A 28,000-nucleotide genomic window follows, 5' to 3' on the forward strand; every position below is an offset into this window, starting at 1 on the left:
ATTATTCAGCACTGCACCTACATTTTATTTATATATAATTAAAAAATTAGTACAAAATTGATAATTTCCATAGGAAAGCAATACAAATGTGCAATCCCATCGCTTTCATATCCATTAAAAAAAAATGCATCTTAAACATGAATAATTATCATTAACTGGTGTGCTACCCAGCAACAAAAAAACATTAAATACAGAAAAGGAGGAGGGACAGTCTGCATGTTGAGTCCCTACACTGAAAGTGGTCGGTGGGAAAGAGGATTCAGAGAAAATTAAATATCTGGAGAACCATGTCCTGGCAAAGTAATCATCACTCAAACAGTCCTTTTCGAGTCATGAGATGTGGTAGTGGAGTCAACTGAAATGGAGCCTTCTAGGAGCTGGAGAGAAAAAAAACACCTACGACACCGCCATGTAACATTTACATTGTCATTTTACAAGTGCTCTCATTCAGAGCGACTTAGCTCAGTGCAAATTAAGGCATCCTTTGGCCCCTACAATAAATGAACATTCAACCATGGTAATATAGGCATTAGCCAATCAGACCCCCATAAAAATAGGACAACTCAGGATTAGATCTGTCTGTCATACAGAAAAGATAGATATGTGCACCTGCCCCTCATTCTCCAGTCAAGTAACCGGCCTTTCAACAGTACGAGTAAAAAAAAATGAATAGGAAATTAAAAACAGGCTACTGGGCCCATAGAGTGGCAGTGTGGTGATGGGTATGTATGAGATTATGTTGGTGTTATGATTAGAGCACACAGGTCTGGCAAGGCTCAGTGGGCAGCTCCAGGCTGCTCTCATGGCCACAGCTGGATGTCACACAGGACAACTCCTCCAAAGGAACAGGCATCCCCTGGGCACAGATCTGCTGCATGCATTGCCTACACAGGACAAGAGTGATTTAGAATCAGAATGAAGGTTGAGGATTGGTGAGACACCACTGTATGGAAACATTCAGCCACAATCACATTCAATTGGTGTACATATAATTCTACATTCCCAATAACTTACCAAGCTGTGCGGGACATAGTGTAATAGATGTCTGGCTTCTGGAAGCCATTGAAGGTAGAGGACGCAGCCACGGTGTAGGCACCCATGTTCTCAAACAGCAGCCACTCCCCCACCTGCATGTCAGGCAAGGTGCACATCTCAGCGATGCGGTCCAGGCCATCGCAGGTTGGTCCCCAGATGCTGCAGTGGTACATACGGTCATCTGGTTTTGGCTTCTGTAGGAGGAAGAGAGCAAGGACTAAACAATGGAACGTATTTTACTGGTTTTATAAAATGTGCTTCTTGTGTGAGAGGTGTTGAAATGAAGTGTGTGAGTGTCAATCATCGCACCTTGTGCAGGGTAGGCAGGGGGTGAGCATGGTCATATAGAATACAGTTGAAGGAGCCGTAGACCCCATCGTTCACATAGTACATCAGAGTCCGGTCACTAGTCCAATCCTCATCCTCTGTAGGGGCAGAGAAGAATGAAACGTTGTTAACTAAGTTACGTGATGCAATGTTATTTCACACATCAGGCAGTAGCCACAAGTTTGCGGATTGAGTCGAGTTTGCTCTTACCGTCAGAGGCAGACTGCTCGTTCATGATAACCTTCTTGGCAATGATGTTAACAGCTAGGGTGTAGGCAGAGGCCACGTAGTAGCGGCCTGGTTCGGCTATGATCCGGATCCCAGAGTCGGCAGGAAAATACTTGTCCAGCGCTGGGTTGATAACTGCTGTGATCTCCTCAAACTTGAGCTTGGTGTCCTCAGACCCAGGGAAACCACCTCCAATGTCCAGGAGGGTCATGTTGAATCCCACCTCGGACTGAAGAAACAAACCAACAGAGAAGAGTTAGGCCTACCGCTGAGGGCCAACTGCGTCCCTTCACTGGAAACTAACCAAAACCAAACTTACCAGGCTAAGGGCCCATTTATAAAATGTATCAATTCGGGTGGTAAGTTAAAGCAGAAAAGGCAACTCACCCCCATGTCGAAGACACAGCGTGCATCAGAGATGGCCTGGCTGTAGGTGTCTGGGTCAGTGCAGCCGCTGCCCACGTGGAAGCTGACCCCGATAACATCCAGGCCCAGCTCCTTAGCCCGCTCCAGGAGACCCCGACAGGCCTTCAGGGTGGCACCAAACTTCACACTCAGCCGGCACACTGCCTTGGAATCATCTGTGGCAATGCGCAGTACAAGTCTGGACAAGGAGAGATAGATAAGAGGTGTACTTCTCTAGAGTAGCCAAATAAGTCCCTGACAATCCCAAGTGTTTCCAGTGTGGCTAAAGAATGGGGTGGAGGTCTCTTACTTGGCATCGTCGTGGTACCGAGCAACCTTCATGAGCTCCACATCACTGTCGAAGGTCATCATCTGCACTCCGTGGGCAGAGGCATACTTGATCTGGGACACCTGCTTGCAGGGATTGGCGTAGATGATCCTGTTAGCATCCACACCCAGAGACTGAACGATCTGGATCTCAGTCTGATGGGACAAAGACAGACTGGGTCAGTACAGGAAACACATTCACAGGGCAGCAGGGTTTGGAGGGGGTCAAGGTCATTTCAAGTCAGGAGCGGTTTAGAAAGAGACAAACCTTGCTTGCACAGTCAAAGCCAGCGTTCAAGGAGGCCAGGGTCGTGACAACAGCCCGGCTGTCGTTGCATTTGACAGCATAGAAGGGCGTGACACGAGGCATGGCACGTGCCCATCGCATGTGCTTCTTCAGCACGTCGCCCAAGTCGCACACGTAGAAGGCATCCTTATCATCCTGGAGGGTCAAAGACATGGATGCAAGCAAATAAGAAATACATCTTACACTGACAAGTGCCTCATCATCAAATCACACTTTTCACACCAAATGCATCAAAATCAGAGACAACAGGAGGTGGTTCTTACAGACATGGAAGTCTCGTTGATTTTTTGCTCAACAATGTCACGGGCACAGAAACCCTCCTCCAGGAAGGCAAAATCAGGAGCAAAGGTGTTCATGGTCGAAGAAAATATTTAAAGATGGTCACAAAAGAACTGTGGAAAGGGGAGATCAGAGTTAAAAATCATAGCACAGACCCAAAAACTCTCGTTTCCCAATGTTAGCTAGTTTATCAGTGGGCTAGTTGTTAAAGGAATAGCCTATCAATGTTGACTCAGTGACTTACACACTGTACAAGGACAATTCCCTAATAGTAAAATGTTTGTACAAGATGGCACATTGGAAAGCAACCCTTACTTGGACAAGAAAGAGATGGAATTTGGCAAAGTAGTTTAATCAGGTGCAGAGCAGCCAGGGTGGTTCACCAGTGAAGTTGAAGCCTTTCAGGTAAGACTCTAGGCCGGGGCCTGCAGAGCAGCCAGTGTGCGCTTTCCTAAAGCGATTATTCTGCAAACAGAGTTCAAATATGTGAAAATACAGCAGCATTAAAACAGGACAGTGTCTATGCTGTTAGGGTTTTCAATGGATATTTCCATAATTCATTCAACCAGCCCGTTAGCAGTTTAGATAATCATATAGTCTAGTATGACTGAGAATCAGTTACTGTTGGCATCGCAAGTGTTATCAGTGAGTATTAATGGCCAATATACTTGCGTTTGTTTTTACACTATCGGACAATCCGAATTATGTTTTTTGTCGAACAACCACACCCTCGAGAAGGCCGACTACAGGGCAATCCTTTATCCGGGTCTCAAATGGATGTTACAACGTCTCTCGACAAGTCTCTACTAACCAGCAAGTGAGAAACCACCTTTATGACAAGGACACTGCTAAAGTCTCCAAATAGCAGAGCGAGTGGCTAAATCGTTAAGTGGCATGAAAAGGAACCAATCAGGAAAGACTGACGCAAAACAAACGCTTCTTGGCTGAACCAATTAGTATTTTATCCGCTTGGCGCGCCATTATAATGGGCGCATTCGACATCGCAGACGACTTTAAAGACTGGCCGGTCTCCAAATCACCCTGCTTCATAAATAATCACTCAATATAACGTCTAAATCTGTTAGTCCGTCACAATTTACCCACGATACATCACGGTTTTGATTCTTTCGAACACGGCCCAAAATTTGTAATTCATTCATTCACGCCATGCAAACATGGCCACACGAGCTTCGTCAACGTCGCCTAATGTTACCGGTATACATTTCATCATAAAATACATGTTAGCAAACTAGTTAAATACATTGTGTGGGGACTGAGAGTTGTTCACTGATGTAACAAAAACATTCACCGAGTTTCTTTGCCAATCTCATTCCCGCGGTCCAAACCAACCCCAGGTTCACCAAAGTACACACGGCGTATCTTAACCTGCTCCAAACCCATCACTTCCATTAAACCAAACACATATTAGAAGATAGAGATACGTAACGCTAACTAACGTTGCACGATGTGGCATATCATTTTCGCTCTGTGAGTGTCCTGTACTGTTACACAGTTCAATGTAACGTTACAGGTCTCCATGAGCGAAGAGGCTAAATATGGCATAACCATAATATTACTTTAGCTAAACACAACTTCACACGATCTGACTAAGCCAACGTGGATATCGCAATGCATGGATTAATTCGATAGTCTACCTAGCTAACCTGTTTAAAATTAATTAGTGAAAATGTAGAATCAATTATTGAATTAGGCTTACCTTAAAAAGCATTTACAAAGAGTGTGTCCATTAGACCAGAATCCTGTAAAATATGACTCGGTTTTTCCTCGTCAGCCGAGTTTGTCACGAAACTGTGTAGCGCTCTCTAACTGATTTACAACTGGAAAGTTGAAGCCAACATTTCGATACGACCGTATTTATAGAGGTGCCGTCTCCAGGGCAACACGCCAGCTAAAACCGGCCTTCTGTAGACGTAGGAACCGGTTTAGTCTTGTCACCGGCTCCATGTGCTCTCGGAGGAAGTAGGACGCGGTAGCTCTAAAGCACATTTTGGTTGTGCATGCCGCCACCTAGTGTGTGGTAGTGTGTGGTCAATCACGTTACTTTTTTACTTTTGTAAAAGGAAGAAGTTGCACCACCAACTAACCCTACACCTATATACAACTATTTAATATTTCAAAAATCATCACTCCATTCCAAAACTTTGACCCTAACCTAGCCGAAGGCCTGGGAGGACAGAAGTCTTTCTTTAAACACATCTTGTATCTCTTCTGCAGTAACCCATACAAGAAAATATAGCAGTTTTGAAACTGCAGTTAAAATGCAGTAACTGCAGTCGACTGTGGCATTTTGGACTCAGTGATTACAGAATAAATTCAGTGTACTGCACTGAAGAGTCTGCAGTTACATTGCAAAATTACTGCAGTAAAAAAAGTGTTCTTTTGGAGGCAGCATTTGCAGCATACTGGAGTTATACTGCACTAATTAAGCAATGAGGCACATGAGGTACATGGCCAATATACCACAGCTAAGGGCTGTTCTTTTGCACGCGGAGTACCTGGACACAGTCCTGAGCCATGGTATATTGGCCATATATCACAAACCCAGATGAGCATTATTTCTATTATAAACTGGTTACGAACTTAATTAGAGCAAGGTCTGATATACCATGACCTTCAGCAGTTATAAACTGGGTGGTTCAAGCCCTGAATGCTGATTGGCTAACAGACATGGTATATCAGACCGTAAACTACGGTATGACAAAACATTTAGTTTTACTGCTCTAGTTAAGTTTGTGACCAGTTTATAATAGAAATACGGCTCCTCTGAGTTTGTGATATATGGCCAATATACCATGGCTAAGGGCTGTGTCCAGGCACTCAGTGTTGCGTTGTGAAGAATAACAGCCCTTAGCCGTGGTATATTGGCCGTATACCACACCCCCTCGTGCCTTATTGCTTAATCGTACTGCAGTGTACAGCACTCTGACTGCAATCTTTTTTAGTAAGGGAAAACCTTGTACACCCAAGAACTTCTCTGCAGCTGCCGCCACATCTATTTTCTGTGATTTATGTTCCATTTCTGTGGTACAGTTGATAACCATGGCAATGAATGCTAAGAAGCCAACCTTATTGAAGCACAAATTCACATCACTCTTGTCCCATCATCCTTTACTCACTTCACTGCCTCAGCATATGACATCTTCTGTTTTACTCGGACCCTGGCAACCTCAACCTGTCTCTCTTGCACCGGGCTCTTCTGATCCCCAGCAAAATGGCCACCCCCACAATTGACACAAAGTTTTTCCACCGATACTACACATTTTTTTGTCTTATGCCCTCCTGCACACTTCTCACATCTTGGAATATCCCTGCTACACTGCTGCAACATGACCATAAGCTTGACATCTGAAACACCTCAGTGGGTTCGGCATCTGAAACACCTCAGTGGGTTCGGCATCTGAAACACCTCAGTGGGTTCGGCATCTGAAACACCTCAGTAGGTTCGACACAAAAGCTCTCACTGGATCATTTACATATCATAACATGACTGTATCAGGTAAAGACTCTGCTTCAAAACTCAAAAGGACAGAAAGTGTCTTCTCAGTTTCACCACACTTGCCACTGGGTCTACATCGCACCGAACAGGGCATCACAGACATAGGGAATCTTCAATTTCATTTGCTCCACCTTTACACTCCAACTCCACCACAGTAACCATTGTTTTCAAAGGCGCCGGGCTCCGGAGAGCAAAGCAAGTCACAGGTCTTGTCCCTAGTCACGTGAAGTGCCTGCTCCCTCTAGACAGAAGAAACACAGAAAATCATCACAAGTCCACTTCGAGCTAGCTTCACCGATTTCACAATAACCAATTTATTTTCTACCCAGCCTCAGAATACATATGGATCAGCCAAAAGGCAGCGATCCACTTTCTCCAAAAATGTTATTATTCTTCAACACACATCTTCCCACTGCATTCGGCTCTTCTACTTCTTCCTCACAGTCCATAACCACATCTATCCATTCACCACGCTCACGCAGCACCTTCATCCATTGTACTGCTTGCAGAACACGCACTGATCGCCTTTCTCCAATACCCACCTTCTGTTCCTTAGCCCAATTTAGTAGTCTAGCTATCTCTAGCCTCTACATGGTCCCAAAACGTGCCAGTTGTCACCCAGATCTCTTCCTCATCATCCATATTTGCCACCCCATCTCTTCATTACCTGGCTCATGCCTTGTAAATGTCTTTCATAATGACAACCAACTTATAGCCTACTTTGCAGTGCAGGCCAACATGTTTAACATAAGTTTTAAGTTTTCCAACTTAAAACAATTCTGAATTGAAAATAGTCTGCTATTGTGCCTTCAGCTCCACTGATTGAAGTGGATTTAAGAAGTGACACCAATAAGGGATCATAGCTTTCACCTGGATTCACCTGGTCAGTGTTAAGGAAAAAGTGTTCCTTCCACTCAGTGTATTTCCTCTGGAATTTGTATTTTTCTGACCACCTTTATTTGTTCTTACACCTCTCTAATGGTCATTTTGCTCTTTTATTTGAAAGTGGGTCACATTTGGCATATCTGGACAGCATTCAGTGTCAAAGTGACATGACAAAGTTTGTTAAGACATGAGCTGGTTTCTAATACTGGTTGACTTACTACAAGAACAATTTAGGATTTTTCTCAAATAAAATAATATTTACAAAGCAAATTCACTGAAGCATAGCCTACTGTATATTTAAGCTGGTGAGGGTGCCCAGAGTACCAGCTTACCCAGGCACTGCTATTGAGCAATAAGGGGAGAGCCGAAATGGACACCCAATATAGGTGCACTACTCTGTAACACTCTGTACTCTCTACCCGTACAGGAATTCACGTGGTAACATGTGTTTTTGGAATGTTATCACATATAGTTTCATGTTATCACGTTGCTTTACATGTAATCACACATTATCACATTTATTTCAAAGAAGATAATTTACAAAGATCACGTGATCACATGAAAACGTGTTTTTGGAACACTTCCGAGTGTTAAGCCTATCAGACCTATTAAATCCTACTAAACCCCACTCACCTCCTATTCCAAACCAGGTCTTACAACCAGGACAGAGGGACATAAGTAACACTGTTCAATTTAGTGAAATACTGATTGTTTGACCCCGATCCCTCTTCAATGTTTCTTCTTCGAGATTCCTTGAAAGAACAGATGGACCACGTTTCCATGCCGCCATCGGCTCAATGCTTGCTTTCTGAGACTTTGGGGTTGGGAGTAGGCTAGACGTTACCCCTCTGGGAAATCTAAGAATTTGGTCATTCGTTATCCAATAGCACATATGGAAACATTGGCAGTGGTGTAAAGAACTTAAGTAAAAAATACTTTAAAGTACTACTTAAGTTGTTTTTTGGGGCATCTGTATTTTAATTTACTATTTATATTTTTGACAACTTTTACTTTACTACATTCATAAAGAAAATAATGTACTTTTTACTCCATACATTTTGCCTTACACCCAAAAGTACTTGTTACATTTTTTTATGATTAAGACCGAAAATGGTCCAATTCACACACTTATAAAAATAACATCCATGGTCATCCCCACTGCCCCTGAGCTGGTGGACTCCCTAAACACAAATGCTTCATTTGTAAATTATGCCTGAGTGTTGGAGTGTGCCCCTGGCTAGCTGTATTATTTTTAAAAACAAGACAATTGTGCTGTCTGGTTTGCTTAATTTACTTTCCCTTTTGATACTTAAGTATATTTTAGCAATTACATTTACTTTTGATACTTAAGTATATTTACAACCAAATACTTATAGACTTTTACTTGAGTAGTATTTTACTGAGTGACTCACTTTTACCTGAGTCATTTTCTGTTCAGGTATCAGTCACACCCTGATCTGTTTCACCGGTCTTTGTGATTGTCTCCACCCTCCTCCAGGCGTCGCCCATCTTCCCCATTATCCCGTGTATTTATACCTGTGTTCTCTGTTGCCAGTCTGTCTTGTTTGTCAAGTCAACCAGCGTTTTTGTTCTCAGCTCCTGCATTTCCCAGTCTCTTTTTCTCACCTTCCTGGGTTTGACCCTTGCCTCTCCTGACTCTGAGCCCGCCTGCCTGACCACTCTGCTTGCCCCTGAGCCTGCCTGCCGACCTGTACCGTTGCCCCACCTCTTGTTTACTGACGACTGCCTGCCTTGACCTGTATATTGCCTGCCCGTTGGATTATTAAACCATTGTTAATTCGACGTGACTGCATCTGGGTCTTACCTTCATACCTGATAGTATCTTTACTTTTACTCAAGCATGAGAGTTAGGTACTTTTTCCATTACACTTATAAGAGGCTGGTCATATGGGTTTCAGTTCAAAGCCTCTCATAGGAAATTTAACGCATCATGAAGACTACATCGAGTATCTGCGGTTTTGTGAAATGCATTCTCCAGACAAATGGGCCACAATCAAATTGGCATCTTCTCTTTTCATGACCATGAGTTAGTTTCCATTCAGACTTCCACATTTACCGCCTGCTAGCATATTAAGTCATTCTTTAAACTAGGCCTCAAAACCAAGAGGCGCACTGTTTCTCTCAATGGAATACATAAGTTGAAAAGACAAAGAAGGGGTGGGGAAATAGAAGGCAACACAATCTGCTATGCTCCAGTGACGAAAAGCCGCATCGCCGCCCCTACCCTCGCTTCTCATCTTGTTCTGGTGGATGGACGCCCACCTACCCTGAGAAGTACACATTCCTGAGAAGAAAGTAGGCCTCAGGTTGAGGGCTAATTTATTCACCAGACATTTATCTGCTCGTTTAGAATGCCAGGTTCATGGGATATGGAGTGTACAGCCATAGTGACCCTGAGTTGAGGCAAAGGAATGCCCCACTCAAATTTGATGATGGTGTTGGAGTCGTGCGTGGCCACGCAGTCATGGGTGAACAGGGGCTATAGGATGGGAATTAGCTCTCACCCCTGAGGGGCCCTCGTGTTGAGGATCAGCGTGGCAGATGTGTTGTTGCCTACCCTTACCACCTGGGGGCGGCCCGTCAGGAGGCCCAGGATCCAGTTGCAGAGGGAGGTGTTTATTCCCAGGGTCCTTAGCTTAGTGATGAGCTTGAAGGGCACTATGGTGTTGAACGCTGAGCTGTAGTCAACAAACAGCATTCTCACGTAGGTGTACCATTTGTTCAAGTGGGAAAGGGCAGTGTGGAGTGCAATGGAGATGGTGTCATCTGTGGATCTGTTGGGGTGGTATGCTAATTGTAGTGGGTCTAGGGTTTCTGGGATGATGTTGGTCATGACACAACACCCTTTCAAAGCACTTCATGGCTACTAGCCTGAGTGCTATGGGGTGGTAGTCATTTAAGCAGGTTACCTTGGCGTTCTTGGGCACAGGGACTATGTATGGCGGTCTGCTTGAAACATGTAGGCATTACAGACTCAGTCAGGGAGAGGCTGAACATGTCAGTGAAAACACTTGCCAGTTGTACTCAAGAGCATGCGCTGACCATGTCCTGGTAATTTGTCTGAATGTTGACCTGTTAAAAAGGTCATACTCCCCTTGGCTACGGAGAGTGTGATCACACAGTCGTCTGGAAAAGCTGGTGCTCTCATGCATGCTTCAGTGTCACTGTCTCCATGCTCGGCACAGTGAAGGGAAAGCTTAACACTACAGCGTACAATGACATTCTAGACGATTCTGTGCTTCCAATTTTGTGGCAACAGTTTGGGGAAGGCCCTTTCCTGTTTCAGCCTGACATTGCCCCCGTTCAAAGGTCCATACCGAAATGGTTTGTCGAAATCAGTGTGGAAAAACTTGACTGGCCTGCACAGTTATACTGAACTTTGACTGCAATCTTTTCCCCAAGGGAGGATTTAGCATTTGAATGTTAACTTGACCTTCCAATTACTTGTGAATGTTGTTCCTATTTCACAATATGCATCCTCATCTCACCTTAACAGTACACCCAAACTACCTGTTAAAGAACACACACTGTTATTGTGCCTTGAATAACTATCCTGGCTGGAGGTCTGCATCGCATGTTTAGTGTTGGCCATGCCAAGAACACCCAGTGGCCAGTTTGTTAGGTTAACAAAAATGGTTCACTCCTACATACAGTGAGTCAGGTGGCTTGCTATATGAAGCAGGCAGACAGGCATCAAGGAATTCAGTTACTGTCCGATTGAACATTCGAATGGGCATAACGAGTGACATAAGAGACTTTGAGCATGGTATGATCATCGGTGCCAAGCACGCCAGTTCCAGTATCTCAGAAACGTCCGACCGCCTAGGCTTTCAATGCACAACAGTGTCTTGGGTTTACAGAGAGTAGTGTGACAAACAATAAACATCCAGTCAGTGGCAGTCCTGTGGGCAAAAACAGCTTGTTAATGAGAGGATGAAGGAGAATGGCAAGAATCGGGAAGGCTAACAGGTGAGCCACAAATAGGCAAATAACGGCGCAGTTCAACAGTGGTGTGCAGAACGGCATCTCGGAACACATAACTCGTCATTTTTTTGTCACGGATGGGCTATTGCAGAGACGACCTCACTGGGTTCCACTCCTATCAGCTAAAAACAAGAAGTGGCTCCGGTGGGCACGCGATCACCAACACTGGACAATTGAGGAGTGGGAAAACATTGCCTGCTCGGACGAATCCTGGTGTCTGTTGCGTCATGCTGATGGCAGAGTCAGGATTTGGTGTAAGCAGAATGAGTTCATGGCTCCATACTGCCTGGTACAGGCTGGTGGAGAATGTTTTTCCTGGCACAAGTTAGGTCCCTTGATACCAATTGAGCAACATTTCCATGCCCCAGAGATTTCAGGCTGTTCTAGAGGAAAAGGGGGTCCGACCCAGTACTAGATGGGTGTACCTAATAAATTGTGTATATCTCCTGTGAGTCTGTGGTGTAAACATTTTGCCTACGTGTCACACATACTGACACAAGGTCACAACGCTCTAAAGTTGACCCACATTTCCTTATTTTTTTCTCTCTTTATCTATCCCTCTCTTCCCACTAAGTAGTAGAGCTCTGTTGAACAAAACAAGATTAGTCTGAGCTGGGACTGCTGTCACAACAACAATAATTGCATCCACACATGGACTGCAATGGAAAAGAGGCATGAACTCTTTCACAAGTCTTAACATTAGAGCCAGATCAAGACAAGATGGATACAGCCATGGAGCGGCAGGTAGCACAGTAGTTACAGCGTTGGGCCAGTAACCAAAAGGTTGCTGGATCAAATCCCAGAGCTGACAAGGTAACTGTTGTTCTGCCCCTGAACAAGGCAGTTAACCCACTGTTCCCCAGTAAGCCATCATTGTAAATAAGAATTTGTTCTTAACCGACTTGCCTAGTTAAATAAAAGGTACAATGCAATAATTGTTAGGCTACATTATGAAATGACTATAAATTTACAAAGCAATTGCCTGATTTGATAAAATAATGAAGTCTGATCTCAGGCAGGTAAGATGAGATCTTATGAGGTGAGCCAATTAATGCAGCCTGACCTAATGACCATTTGGCAGTGATGAGGTGTGTTTGACTATTGCTGAGTGTGGACTGCAGTGTTCCCATCTTTGCACTCAATAACTCTCAGCCTCGTGTGTACATCATGCTCTAGTAACATATTAGCTATGACACTGGGTCACTAGTTAAAAGCTCCTTTGTAATAAACATCTTAGACTATGATAATTTGGCAGAAACCTTTACCCAATGTGATCATCTTGAGCCGAAGTAGAATTAGTTGTTTGAATGACCAACTATTATCAGCCCTGCATTAGTTGTACAATGTGTTAGACAATCATTTAACCTTTCCCCTTTGCTAATGGAATACCCTCAGTTGCAGTTTGGTTAGATACTACTTGCTTTTATCATTCTCTCCCTCTCATACACACGCTCTCTCTCTCATACACACAGACACAGATCTGGGAGAGTGGGTAGCTGATCTAGGTCATTCCTATTGCTCTGGTGACTATATAATAAAATAAGGCATGAAAATAAAACACAGCACATTTAAAGAGAGAGAGACAGATGATTTCACGCAACACAAAAGCTTCGACCTAAAACTGTTAGGGTTGGATCTTCCACCCGGCAATTTTCCTCTGCTCCAAGTGGCGATTGCTTATGAAACCCGAGCAGGAATCATTGTGTGTACGCACAATCACATGTACCGCATAAGTCAATGGATGACGCAGGGTGGCGGTACTTATCCAATAGTGTTGAGTCACCTTTTCTGCCTTGTCACCAGGATTTCACGCGGTGAAAGTGCATTTATCATGTTGTTTGTTGTTGTCTGCAATGTTAATTGGTGAAGAATAAAGTTGAATTAAAATTGAATCGAGATTCCTTGAAAGAGATTGTTAAATGATTGTACAAAAACACACACACTCAAAACACATCCAAGCATAAACACAGGCACACCCACATAGACATAAACATCCACAAGGGTACACTGACCCAGACCACACATACACCCATCTATACCGAACAAAAATATAAAACATGTAGGTCCCATGTTTCATGAGCTGAAATAAAATATTCTAGCAATTTTTCATACGCACAAAAAGCTTATTTCTCTCAAATGTTGTGCACAAATTTGTTTATATCCCTGTTAGTGAACATTTCTCATTTGCCAAGATAATCCATCCACTTGACAGTTTTGGCATATCAAGAAGCTAATTAAACAGCATGATCATTACACAGGTGCACCTTGTGTTCGGGACAATAAAAGACTACTCTAAAATGTACAGTTTGTCACACAACACAATGCCAACACAATGCCACAGATCTCTCAAGTTTTGAGGCAGAGTACAATCGTCATGCTGACTTCAGGAATGTTCACCGTGGTTGCCAGAGAATGTAACGTTCATCTCTCTATCATAAGCTGCCTCCAACGTTGCTTAGGAGAATTTGGCAGTACGTCCAACCAAGCCTCACAACAGCACAACACGTGTAACCATGCCAGCCCAGGACCTCCATATCTGGCTTCTTCACCTGCGGGATTGTCTGAGACAAAGCCACAGGGACAGCTGATGAAACTGAGCAGTATTTCTGTCTGTAATAAAGCCCCTTTATGAGGAAAAAAATAATTCTGATTGGGGAGCCAGGACCAGCCAGTGGGTGGGCCCATGGCTGCGCCCCTGCCTAGTCATGTGAAATCCATAGATTAGGCTCCAATTTATTTATTTAAATTGACTGAGTAAATTGACTAAGTAAAATTGTTTAAATTGTTGCGTTTATATTGTTGTTCAGTATAGTACCAGGTCGGACCCCCCTTTGCCTCCAGAACAGCCTGAATTCTTTGGGGCATGGCAACGAGGCTCAATTGTTATCAAGGGACCTAATGTGTGCCAGGAAAACATCGCCCACACCATTACACCACCGCCACCAGCCTATAACGTTGACACCAGGCAGGAAGTGGCCTTGACTTTAGCTGATAAGAGTGCAACCCGGTGCTGTCTACTGCAATAGCCCATCAATGACAAGGACTGACGAGTTGTGTGTTCCGAGATGCCGTTCTGCACACCACTGTTATACTGTGCTGTTATTTGCCCGTTTGTTGCCCGCCTGTTAGCTTGCACGATTCTTGCCATTCTCCTTTGACTTCTCATGAATGAGCTATTTTTGCCCACAGGACTGCTGCTGACGGGATGTTTTTTGTTTGTCGCAACCTTCTCAGTAAACCCTAGAAACTGTTGTGCATGAAAATCCCAGGAGGGCAGACGTTTCTCAGATACTGGAACCGGCACGCCTGGCACCGACAATCATACCACGCTCAAAGTCACTTAGGTCAATTGTTTTCGCCATTTTGATGTTCAATCAAACAGTAATTTAATTCCTTGATGCCTGTCTGCTTTATATAGCAAGCCATGGCCACCCGACTCACTGTTTGAAGGAGCAATACATTTGTGAATGGGGTGGTGTACCTAATAAACTGGCCAGAGTATATATACATTATATTTGTACTGTAGGGTTTAGAATTGGATCCCCCTAAAGTTAACACAACTCTTTATTACCACTCAACAATGAGTATGCCGCTGGACAAACACATCTGCTGTAGGAATTCAGCACAAATTAAATTTATTACAATCCTGCTTCAGCTCGCTTTTTAGCATGCAACAGTGAGGGAAAACAGTATTTGATCCCCTGCTGATTTTGTACGTTTGCCCACTGACAAAGAAATGTTCAGTCTATAATTTGAATGGTAGGTTTATTTGAACAGTGAGAGACAGAATAACAACAACAAAATCTAGAAAAACGCATGTCAAAAATATAATAATTTGATTAGCATTTTAATGAGGGAAATAAGTATTTCACCCCTCTGCAAAACATGACTTAGTACTTTGTGGCAAAACCCTTGTTGGCAATCACAGAGGTCAGACGTTTCTTGTAGTTGGCCACCAGGTTTGCACAGATCTCAGGAGGGATTTTGTTCCACTCCTCTTTGCAGATCTTCTCCAAGTCATTAAGGTTTCGAGGCTGACGTTTGGCAACTCGAACCTTCAGCTCTATCCACAGATTTTCTATGGGATTAAGGTCTGGAGACTGGCTAGGCCACTCCAGGACCTTAATGTGCTTCTTCTTGAGCCACTCCTTTGTTGCCTTGGCCGTGTGTTTTGGGTCATTGTCATGCTGGAACACCCATCCACGACTCATTTTCAATGCCCTGGCTGAGGGAAGGAGGTTCTCACCCAAGAGTTGACGGTACATGGCCCCGTCCATCGTCCCTTTGATGCAGTGAAGTTGTCCTGTCCCCTTAGCAGAAAAACACCCCCAAAGCATAATGTTTCCACCTCCATGTTTGATGGTGGGGATGGTGTTTTTGGGGTCATAGGCAGCATTCCTCCTCCTCCAAACACGGGCATGTACAGTGGGGAGAACAAGTATTTGATAACCTGCAAAATCGGCAGTGTTTCCTACTTACAAAGCATGTAGAGGTCTGTAATTTTTATCATAGTACACTTAAACTGTGAGAGACGGAATTAAAACAAAAATCCAATCACATTGTATGATTTTTAAGTAATTAATTTCCATTTTATTGCATGACATTAAGTATTTGATCACCTACCAACCAGTAAGAATTCCGGCTCTCACAGACCTGTTAGTTTTTCTTTAAGAAGCCCTCTTGTTCTCCACTCATTACCTGTATTAACTGCACCTGTTTGAACTCGTTACCTGTATAAAAGACACCTGTCCACACACTCAATCAAACAGACTCCAACCTCTCCACAATGACCAAGACCAGGGAGCTGTGTAAGGATATCAGGGTAAAATTGTAGACCTGCACAAGGCTGGGATGGGCTACAGGACAATAGGCAGGCAGCTTGGTGAGAAGGCAACTGTTGGCACAATTATTAGAAAATGAAAGAAGTTCAAGATGACAGTCAATCACCCTCGGTCTGGGGCTCCATGCAAGATCGTGGGGCATCAATGATCATGAGGAAGGTGGGGGATCAGCCCAGAACTACATGGCAGGACCTGGTTAATGACCTGAAGAGAGCTGGGACCACAGTCTCAAAGAAAACCACTAGTAACACACTACGCCATCATGGATTAAAATCCTGCAGCGCACGAAAGGTCCCCCTGCTCAAGCCAGCGCATGTCCATGCCCGTCTGAAGTTTGCCAATGACCATCTGGATGATCCAGAGGAGGAATGGGAGAAGTTCATGTGGTCTGATGAGACAAAAATAGAGCTTTTTGGTCTAAAATCCACTCGCCGTGTTTGGAGGAAGAAGAAGGATGAGTACAACCCCAAGAACACCATCCCAACCGTGAAGCATGGAGGTGGAAACATTCTTTGGGGATACTTTTCTGCAAAGGGGACAGGACGACTGCACCGTATTGAGGGGAAGATGGATGGGGCCAAGAGCATTGAAGATGGGTCGTGGCTGGGTCTTCCAGCATGACAACAACCCGAAACACACAGCCAGGGCAACTAAGGAGTGGCTCCGTAAGAAGCATCTCAAGGTCCTGGAGTGGCCTAGCCAGTCTCCAGACCTAAAACCATATGAAAATCTTTGGAGGGAGCTGAAAGTTCGTATTGCCCAGCGACAGCCCTGAAACCTGAAGAATCTGGAGAAGGTCTGTATGGAGGAGTGGGCCAAAATCCCTGCTGCAGTGTGTGCAAACCTGGTCAAGAACTACAGGAAACATATGATCTCTGTAATTGGTTTGTGTACCAAATATTAAGTTCTGCTTTTCTGATGTATCAAATACTTGTCATGCAATAAAATGCAAATTAATTACTTAAAAATCATACGTGATTTTCTGGATTTTTGTTTTAGCTTCAGTCTCTCACAGTTGAAGTGTACCTATGATAAAAAACAGACCTCTACATGCTTTGTAAGTAGGAAAACCTGCTAAATCGGCAGTGTATCAAATACTTGTTCTCCCCATTGTATATGTGCTTTCTTGAGCAGGGGGTCCTTGCGGGCGCTGCAGGATTTCAGTCCTTCACAGCGTAGTGTGTTACCAATTGTTTGCTCGGTGACTATGGTCCCAGCTGCCTTGAGATCATTGACAAAATCCTCCTGTGTAGTTCTGGGCTGATTCCTCACCGTTCTCATGATCATTGCAACTCCACGAGGTGAGATCTTGCATGGAGCCCCAGGCCGAGGGAGATTTACAGTTCTTTTGTGTTCCTTCCATTTGCGAATAATCGCACCAACTGTTGTCACCTTCTCACCAAGCTGCTTGGCGATGGTCTTGTAGCTTATTCCAGCCTTGTGTAGGTCTACAATCTTGTCCCTGACATCCTTAGAGCTCTTTGGTCTTGGCCATGGTGGAGAGTTTGGAATCTGATTGATTGCTTCTGTGGACAGGTATCTTTTATACAGGGAACAAACTGAGATTAGGAGCACTCCCTTTAAGAGTGTGCTCCTAATCTCAGCTCGTTACCTGTATAAAAGACACCTGGGAGCCAGAAATCTTTCTGATTGAGAGGGGGTCAAATACTTATTTCACTCATTAAAATGCAAATCAATTTATAACATTTTTGACATGCGTTTTCCTGATTTTTGTTGTTGTTATTCGGTCTCTCACTGTTCAAATAAACCTACCACTAAAATTATAGACTGATCATTTTGTCAGTGGTCAAACGTTAAAAATCAGCAGGGGATCAAATACTTTTTTCCCTCACTGTACATTCTCTCCATGCGTGACTTCAGAGATCACACGCACACCTCATCGCTTTGGTATTTCCTTCGCATACACACATGCCATTAAGTTTTGACTATGCCCGAGCCCCTATTTCCCAACCATCCCATGATGAGCACGCATTGTCTTCAATTCAGGTGCTCCTGGCATGAGATGTTAGTGTGAAATTACCAAATATTTATTTTGTTAACCACACCCTCTTGCTCTAAACAATCTCTGAAGTTCCAGTGTTATTCATTTGGGGAGGAGTGTGTAGGGGGGTGTGGAAGTGTGTCAATGGGATGTTAGAACTATTCATTCATTGGGAAAGGGAACAAACAGGAATGGAGGATGTTCCACTAATTAGTCCCCCATTCACACAAAACGTGAGACGTGTTGTTGGGGGTTGGCGCGGCTACCAAAAGTAAACTTGAAGCGAGGAAAGGAGGCCATTTTAGGCTATTGGCATCTAGGCCATCTCCTCCCACTATACCGTACAACCTCCCTCCCTCCTCTTCCAGTAACAGTTCCTCACCCAGGGCTATGCACATGTACAGACATCTGTTTGATTCACTATTCAGTGTGTGACCTAGTGTACAAAACATTAGGAACGCCTGCTCTTTCCATGACATAGCTTTCAGTCTATGATCCCTTATTGATGTCAATAAGTGTCGATGAAGGGGAGGAGACAGGTTAAAGAAGGATTTTTAAGCCTTGAGACACGGATTGTGTACGTGTGCCATTCAGAGGGTTAATGGGTAACACAAAATATTTAACTGAACGGGGTATGGTAGTAGGTGCCAGGCACACCGGTTTGTGTCAAGAACTGAAACGCTGCTGGGTTTTTCAAGCTCAACAGTTTCCCGTGGGTATCAAAAATGGTCCACCTCCCAAAGGACATCCAGTCAACTTTACAACTGTGGGAAGCATTGGAGTCTACATGGGCCAGCATCCCTGTGGATCACTTTCGACACTTTATGGAGTCCATCCCCCAACAAATTGAGGGAGTTCTAAAGGGCGGGGTGCAACTCAATATTAGGAAGATGTTCCTAACGTTTGGTATACTCAGTGTATATGTGCCATTCAGAGGACGAACGGGCAAGACAAAAGTTTGAAACGGAGTATGGTAGTAAGTGTCAGATACACCAGTTTGAGTGTTTCAAGAACTGCAACGCTGCTGGGTTTTTCATGCTCAACAGTTTTCCATGTGTATCAAGAACGGTCCACCACCCAAAGGACAGCCAGCCAACTTGACACAACTGTGGGAAGCATTGGAATCAACATGGACCAACATCCCCGTGGAACTCTTTCGACACCTTGTAGAGTCCATGCCCCAACAAACTGAGGATGTTCTGACGGCAAAGGGGGGTGCAACTCAATATTAGGAAGATATTCCTAATGTTTTGTATACTCAGTGTATATACACACTAACTAAGTGTGTGTTGGGCTGAAAAACCTTAATGTTTCTCAAGTCTATCTGTGTGTGTAAGGCGGAATGTTTATCCCTATGATCATTGCCTGAACGCTTGTCCCAAGTTCCATTGGGGTCATGCCAGGACATGAGAACCATTAGGGGTGACGGTCAAAGCAGCTCACGACACTGCACTGACTATAGTTCAGAATCTGTGCTACCAATGATGCCAGCTAAAGTATATGTATCTAGACAGACTGTCACGAATACTAAGTGATAGATTTCGCCTTCGGGGATCGATAAAGACTATTCACCAATCAACAACTCCCAGAAAGCAGCCTCACACACCAACAATCATTTTGAAAGCACAGCAATGCACATTTGCTCAATAGTATGTACGCATACTCAAATTTACAAAGCTGCACCAGTAACTCAGTCGAAGGTAGAAAACGACTGTTTAAAAAAAGAGTGGAGGGGGGAATCAATCTAATTTCACTTCTTGACACGTTTGTGGTCCATCCTTGTTCAACTCAAGTTTTATTTTGAGGATAATTCAGGAATTTGCTTTGCTGCAAGGAGGCTATTCAGTCAATGGTTAAAACCAGATCACATTGAAACAGTCAGGTTGGATTTTGTGACATTTGACTGGACATATTCAACCTTTACTACCAATCCATGCCACCCAGTCCACTGTAGTGGGCCATGAGTTGAATAAGGAAGCCTTGTGCAGGCCTTTTCTGCCAACTCAGCATGTCTCCCTGCCCTGGTTGACGGTCACAATGCTTTCATCTCTGAGCCGTCCCTCCCTGGGCCTTTCAAGTCAGAGTCATCAAAGTTAGATTTGCGGTATGGCAGGGACAGAGCGGAAAGCTATTTTTTTTCATGGGATATATTTTGACTACTTAACGGTGCGTAGGGGTCGAGCAGTTTGGGTTCTCTACTGGCAACGGAGGGCAGCAGTGGAGGTAGGAGAGATGCCCAGACGGCAGTGAGATCATTCTCTCCAGCCAAATGCCATGTTGGAAAGTTGGTAAAAATGCTCCACATCAGCACATTTCGCTCCACCCATCCTTCTGGAAGAGGAGGAGTTGAGACAAAAGAGGGATCAGAGAGTGAGAGATGGAGACAAAAGTGTTTCCCTCCAAAAAAGCTCTCTCCCTCTCTTTATGAATTACTACATGTTTTTCAGTCTTGGAAGACCTTATTGACATTGGGGAAAATTCAGACCATTATGCAGCATTTTAATTGCATGGCTTTACAACTTGCAGCGATACATTTTTAGATACATGAGCCAAATTGGATGACAAGGCAAAGAGTAACATTTGTGCTCTCTAAAATGTTTGAATAATATTCCTCGACTTTTCCTGTTTACTTAAATGCCCATGTTAAATATTATTAGTCACTATCGGTAGCGATCATAAGTAATAACTATGTATATTTTACTGCCAATTTAGTTTATTTTCCCTTCTCTACATTTGTATCATTCCATTGTTTTATTTAGCTTAACTTTTGTTTTCTCTGTAAACGCTGTCACGTCCTTGTGGTTGTGGCTCAGGGTCAAGTAATAGTGTATACTGTTTAACGAAGGCCAAATACAAATTGAAGTAAAAATGCAGGCTTATTAAATCCTTATGGAGCACAAACCATTACTTTAAACTTGGCCCACGTGCAAGACTTGGCACATCAGTGAGGGTAATTAAGGTATATTTGTCATACTATTCTCCATAATATAATTATATTGTAGGCTATACTACTTCCAACAAACTACATGTGGCAATTTTCTAAATGAATCAAACCACCTTTCTTTCGTTTGTGCGTAAAGGCTCTATTTTTCCATTAAGTGGGATTCATGATTATTCCCTAAACGTAAAATCGGACTCTTTTTAAATCTAACCATGAGTTCCGAAATGGAGACAAATGTGCATGTTTCATGGCTCTCCCTCTATATTCTGAAAGCATTCTGTAGTCTACATTCAAGTCTTGTCACAATCAAATGAAAAAGGTACACCATATTTAAAGGGATTGCTTCAGAGAAATGAACAGAAAAACTAAGTTAATAAAAACTCCTTGCTAATAAAGACCACCCATTAGGTTTGTTTTCTGGGGTCAAATTCAATTTATTTAGCGTGCGCAAGGGAACCATGCCCTAGGAAAGGCGTAAAATGTCCTACGTCTGAATCGGTCTCATTGGGATTTGTCCACACACCTATACGCATAAGTAGGCTACACAGTTCATTCTTCAGCATTTCCAACATTCCCACACAATGTCACTGCTAATTACTTGGGCACGGGCTGATGTTTACATAGTGCCAAGAAAGGAACACCAGAGCACCCTTGTCATTTGAACCCTGGATTGCTCATTAAACCAATAACATTCTCCATATGCTCAGAGGACCTATCTTTGAAAGCACTGACAAAGAATGGTCAAGTGATGATGAAAAAAAACTACCCAGGGTCAAAAAGCAGTCAGAAGTAAAAATGTTATGTTTTTCCTAAAAATCACACTCTCTCTCCCCTGGCCCCTGCTCTTCACTTTACACACCAACGTCAGAGCTCAGATGGTGACGTGTGTGAGGTCGCTTCTCAGAGAGGCCTATTCAAGCACACAGTGGAGGGGATTACTCTGTGAAAGCAGCCCCACCTCGGCTTCTTTTGTCTGGACGGCTTTGGCCCGCTGAAGCAGTGCATGCTGGTAAAAATGCCCATTTTGGTTGCCCGAGGAAGTTACTGCTCGTCTTGCTGTAAATGAGTCAGTGTGGCAGTAGTTCAAGAAATATAACCTTTATTTAACTAGGCAAGTTAGTTAAAAACAAATTCTTATTTAAAATGACATCGGTTAACGGCGTTGTTCAGGGGCAGAACAGATATTTACCTTGTCAGTTCGGGGATTCGATCCAGCAACCTTTCAGTTACTGGCCCAATGCTCTAACCACTAGGCTACCTGCCGCCCCAATATATATATATATATATCATGATTTGGTGATTCGATCAAATACTATTCCAATAAATTAATGATGGGATTGTGGAGAAACAATCTTTCACACATTGTTTGGAAGCTCGTTTGAACGTATTCAAAGGAGACACATCCCAAGTTTTAAAACTGTCATCTTAGGTTAAATAAAGCATGAATTCATTAAGCAGGTCAGTTAATTGGCAGATGGAGTATTCAAAATAACACAAAATACAATTGTAAGCAGTAGGCATACAACTGCTAAAAAAGGTCAGAGGTAACAGGTTAATACAATGCTCGGAGCTGATTTTAGACAGCCTAAACAGAAATGCATCCTATTGGTTATTTATGCATTTTCTTTTCTTTGTAATATCTTGGAAAAAGAGTGATGTGCTACAGGAAGTGCCAACTTAGCTTGACCCACTTCCTGTGGCCTAGATCTGGCGTATCCACGGTGATGGTTTTGTTGAGTGAAAAAAAGGATCCTGCCAAAACAACAAGCGTGACCCACTGTCCAGACCTGAGAAAGATAGACTAACCATTCCCACATCAATCAGTTAGCTGTCTGAGGAGAAGTTATCGAACAACAAACACAACCTCAGGCCTGAATGAAATCAATTTCTCCAAAGTTCACTTTTTAATATCTCAGTTGACAACTTGAATGCGCCTCTTATGCAAGTATGATTGGTGGTGACACGCAGTCACCCTCTCACTTTCTTTCCCTCTTTTCTTGCCAAACAATGACAAAAAGTAGGCCGAGGCGATCAGCTATGTGACCCTCTGACAGCACACAACAGTGGTTAAGATCCAAAAGGCTAGGGAAGCTACTGCATCTCCATTGTTCAGATCTACATCATCTACCCATGCACCCCTAACCACCACCCCACACAACTGTGCCATGAAGAAAGAGTCCCCTGTTCTTCACCAACTGAAATGTATGTCATTATTGTATGAAAACCACAAGCCTCAACTCCTCAAAGACACTCAATATCCCTCATTATTTCTGTATCTGACTGCACTCAATTTTTTCAGCTTTACTATACACATGACTATATGGTCAAGGCCTTCCTTTTGAATGATATCATTGAATCATGAGATATGCTCGCATAACTTGGACGTTTGAGTAAATGCATTGACGTCAATAGGAGATTTGCAGACATTTAAGAGTTAGGAAGTTGATTTGTCATAGTAGATAATTGATTGTATTTTGCATTACATGTTACACATCTCACTCTGCAGCAACCAACAATGGAGACTGGAAGGCATAGCATAAACTTTCTTTAGACATCTAATATTTGGATTACATTTGTATGTCATACTCCACTCACGATGAGCTGGGCAAAGTAAAATGAGTTTAACAATTCTTGGTGGGACTAGTGAGGGTAGAGGGTCAAGCACCAAACAGGCGGGTGGAAGAGCAAGGGAGGCAGACGGTGCCTAAAGGAGACAGGAGGGCCAGCCAAGTGTGAACCAGGGGGAGGAGAGGTCAAACGGAGAAAGCTACTTCCAAGAATTGGGGCTCCATGTTCTCAGGACTTGTCTTCACCTTTTTTTCCTCTTCTCTTTCTTTTTTAATCTGTCTGGACTGGAATGAAATAGTGGCTGTTTAATATCCACAGAAAGTCATACCAAGGAATACTTATGTCATACCAAGGAAGTAAAATATATTTGTGAAGCCCTTTAGAGTTGTTGGACATGACAGTGGATGGACATGTATTTTCGGGTGCTAATCATTATAAATGGTATGTCAGTTAATAAAATACAACTTTCCCCATACAACTGAGACCTTGTGTCCAACTGTTGGACTTATTTGTGGATAGCTTTTTCCAACATAGAACTGCATCCCCAGAGATCATAAGGCTATAAGAACACTATAAGAACATAGCACAGACCAGGGAGCTATAAGTTTAGTACACATTTTTTATGTGTCAAGCACAGAGCATAACACAGACATGTTCCGTCTACAGGAAAATTAGGATTGTGAAGTAAAAAAAGAACACAGTGAATGTCAGGAGCTTCTCATGGACACACATCAAAAACACATTTTTACTTTGTCATTATGGGGTAGTGTGTGTGTAAATGGGTGAGAACAAAACAATTTAATAAAATGTTGAATTCAGGCTGAAACAAAATGTGGAATAAGTAAAGGAGTATGAATACTTTCTGAAGGCACACACACAAAAGTGCACGTACGTGGATGCACAAATTGCATCCACCACACAATCACAACATTTTGCAATCAATAGAGAATACACACTGTATCCTTTCATAGCAGCTCCACCAATATATCTTCATAACTGTGTTACAGGACAGGTCACAATCTATCAGCTCACTTTTGCATCACAACCTCTCGACTCCCAGACGGTAACAAAGTGTCATTCTGCCACAAATTAAGTTGGGAAATGGCTGTGAGCAGCTGCACAAAAGACACGATTCAAACAGATTTTGAATCATTTGACTTTGGGATTCTTAATCTCAGTAGTGTCACAGAGTAGTTCCACTACCTCTACCTCAGTAGTGCCCCCTGCCTCTACTCCCACCCCTCCCTCTAAATCCCCCTCTACCTCTCTCACTCGACAGGTGTCCTGCGGACCTCCTCAGCGTCTTCCTCTCCTCGTGGTGATCGCGCTCTGCCTGCTGCCGCCGCTGATCATTGAGAGCGGACAGGAAGAGAGAGGAGAGGGAGGCAGAGAGAGATACTTCTCACTGGAGTATGATTAAGCGACCTTGTGCAAAAAAATAGCTTTTCTATTGGCAAACCTGTAATCAATGTTGACCTTGGCACTGCTTCCTCCAGCTCACGCTGTAGTCCAGGGGATTTACCCAGCAGACCCTCATCAGTCTCTCTGCACGTGACGGAGCCTTACCCAAACCTAGCTTGGCCTTGCACCAGCAGTGTCCCGTGCAAAACCAATGGTATTGTTTTTTAAAACTGCAATATCCATGCAACTTATTGATAATTGAAGCATGTTTCGAGGGGGGCTGATACAAGACACAAATACAAGACACAAGAAACAGTCGCTGACTGATTTGGGAGTTCGACCTTTATCTGGGGTTATAACACAAAGCCTAAACAACAGTCAAAAATGATCATGATCAAAACACGGCATTTCCTGTGGCATTGGTCCTCTTCTGCATGCACCATTACAGATTATACACAGTGGCTACACTGCAGTGTCAACTTTAACCGGTACGTTCGTATTTTGTGTAAACATCTACGTTTGGGAGAACAGACTGATGGAGGTAAAATGTCAATGACAAGCTCTCTGTTACTGTTACTGGATCCAGGATTAGCAGCAATCCAGATTAATCAGTAGTCAAATGGAAAGTTGACCTCACCAACCCACGGTCACCCACACACTCACGTTCCTCATGAATCATTCTGACTGGACTACAAGTGAGAAGAAAATGAAAAGGACTCTGGATAAAAGAGACTTGAAAAGACAGGACTGTGAAGGCAGCATTTGTTGTACACAAATCACACATTGTCCCTTTCAGTGGCTTATTATGCAATGGTGTCACTTTCATGGCTTACCTTCTTGAGGGTGAAGGTGAGACGCCTGTTTCCTATACTGCTTTCACATAGGACTCCCGGTATTCTGCCTGTAAATAAATTGGGCAATGTTTCTTTCAAACAGCCCTATTTTACTTATTTCTTGTCGGTATTCACCTTTTATATAGCCATTGCTTTTGCCGGGAAGGAGCAAGAGGCATTCGACTTTGACCCGGTTGTTGTAGTCAGTTTATAGTCAGACCCGCCACTGCTTTTCTCCGGGCGGGCAGAGAAAGCAGAGCAAGGTGGGTGGAAAGGACGGAACAGGCAGAGCAGTGACTGTATGCTTGCATGATAGTCCATATCTCCAATCATCTTTGCTGATAGTTGGTCTAATTTAGTATGTATGGTAAAGCTTCAACCCTTCTACCTCTTCCAATTCAAAAGAGCCAAAATGCATCAGAGGATAACCCGTCAGCCCGGTTTCGGTTGGGTCATTATAATTAAAAACGATGCATTCTAAAATAAACCACGCACATGCCTCGCATGCTTGCCTTTGTTGAGTTTAGGCCATAAGTTAGCAGTTTGCCTACTTGTATTTGGATACTCAAAACATTGTCAGATATGTTCTGGTAGGCTAATTATATGAGCTAGACAAATACATCCATGATATATTAGTAAATGAAGGTCCTAAGAAACATAAGACTAATACAATACATTTTTTAAAGAATTGAATAGCATATTTTGAGTTGAATTATGTTACTATGTTACAACCCATGGCTACACAGACCATTGTCTGAATTGTGGGTGGGCCTGGCTCCCCAGTGGGTGTCCCTATTCTCTCCCAGGCCAACCCATGGCTGTGCCAATGCCCAGTCATGTGAAATCCATAGATTGGGGCCTAATGAATTTCCTTCAATTGACGGATTTCCTTATATGAACTAACTCAGTAAAATCATTGAAATTGTTGGATGTTGCATTCATATTTTTGTTCATTAGAGGATCAAAGGTCAAAGAGGGGTAGAGTGAATAAAGTAAAAATAAATTTAAAAAAGGCATTTATGCCAACAATAACTTGTTTTTTGTAATTGCCCTGAAATCTTTGCAAATTGTAAGTGTTGAGAGTGGGGTCCACTACAACTACTGTGCTACTATTTACCATTTAGTCTTATTTCACTCTAAAATAATAGCTTTTTAATGAGTTTGAAGCACGAGAACCAAGTAGAGGGTGTTTTACATAATGGGAGGTAACCCTTGGGACACCCTTCCCTTCCTATATTTGACCCGTGTCCTCATCTTTCCTGCTGCATGTGTCCACCTGTCAATACAGTGATGGATGTGACAGCCTCTCTCAGGCTGTGACCAAGGCAGGCCATACGTCTCTGTCTGCTGCAGAGAATACAGCACAGTCAGACACCTTAAGACACAGTCACGTGTTTCCCTGCTAATCATTGTAAGGGAAAAAAATAACTGACTACTCTATATACCATGTCCATGTGAGGGTTGGTTATTTGTGCTGATTGACAGTAACAATGTGAAAATGCTTGGCATTTGATGCAATCACTGTAGTACTACTCCATGCTTGCTTTAGATTGTGTGCTGTGACGTTCCGTGGCATCTATTCAAAATGTTATGGTTCAGAGGTTGTTCCGAGACTAGAGCGTCGCAAAAAGCTCACTGGATAAAAGAAAAATGAAACTCTACTCACTTCTGCAACTTCTGCTTGCGGGCCACGTCCCCGAAGCTGCGGAACTCCTCATCAACCTTAATCTGGAAGAATCGGGGCTTCTGACCCCGTTTCCTGCCCTGAGCCTGGTTCTGGGTGGAGTCCTGGTTAAGCAGGGTCCCGTCACTCCTCATATATGAGGCGACGCTGCTCCCTGACCTCGTCCACCCAGCTCTTATCGTCATCAGAACTTTATATAAAATATATTGGGCACTCAGTTTCCCACACCAGTGAGCTCCAGACAGACACAGCTGTAGGCTATTCTGCAAGGGATAATAAGTAATCAGGTAGGCTTATCATATTACGTTTACACCTGATCAGAGCATGACATTTTTTCCCCCTTTCACGCCGAGTGGTTATTGAAAGAGAGCTGTAAAGATTTTTTAAATAGGCTATGTTGAGGAACTATTGTCAT

General features: G+C 43.3%; 1 protein-coding gene across 3 annotated transcripts; it reads right to left on the bottom strand.

Moving 5' to 3' along the window:
* Positions 1-4: 4 nt before the first annotated feature.
* On the bottom strand, positions 5-27,999 carry LOC124046571 (ornithine decarboxylase 1-like). 3 transcript variants are annotated; one of them, XM_046367095.1, is made up of 11 exons: positions 27,568-27,999; positions 24,931-25,969; positions 3,224-3,373; positions 2,893-3,021; positions 2,591-2,764; positions 2,306-2,478; positions 1,978-2,194; positions 1,573-1,819; positions 1,345-1,460; positions 1,015-1,229; positions 5-884 (listed from the first exon to the last, which is right to left on the bottom strand). In XM_046367095.1, the coding sequence occupies exons 4-11, from the start codon at positions 2,983-2,985 to the stop codon at positions 752-754; spliced, it is 1,368 nt and encodes a 455-aa protein (XP_046223051.1). In that variant the 5' UTR covers positions 2,986-3,021; positions 3,224-3,373; positions 24,931-25,969; positions 27,568-27,999; the 3' UTR covers positions 5-751. The 3 variants fall into 3 exon arrangements, with proteins under 3 accessions (XP_046223051.1, XP_046223052.1, XP_046223050.1); XM_046367096.1 differs by having other exon boundaries at positions 24,931-25,012; positions 25,127-27,999; XM_046367094.1 differs by lacking the exons at positions 24,931-25,969; positions 27,568-27,999 and adding an exon at positions 4,626-4,859.
* Between the last annotated feature and the right edge of the window lies 1 nt (position 28,000).

Source organism: Oncorhynchus gorbuscha, linkage group LG10 (assembly GCF_021184085.1).
Source record: "Oncorhynchus gorbuscha isolate QuinsamMale2020 ecotype Even-year linkage group LG10, OgorEven_v1.0, whole genome shotgun sequence".
Classification (NCBI taxonomy): domain Eukaryota; kingdom Metazoa; phylum Chordata; class Actinopteri; order Salmoniformes; family Salmonidae; genus Oncorhynchus; species Oncorhynchus gorbuscha.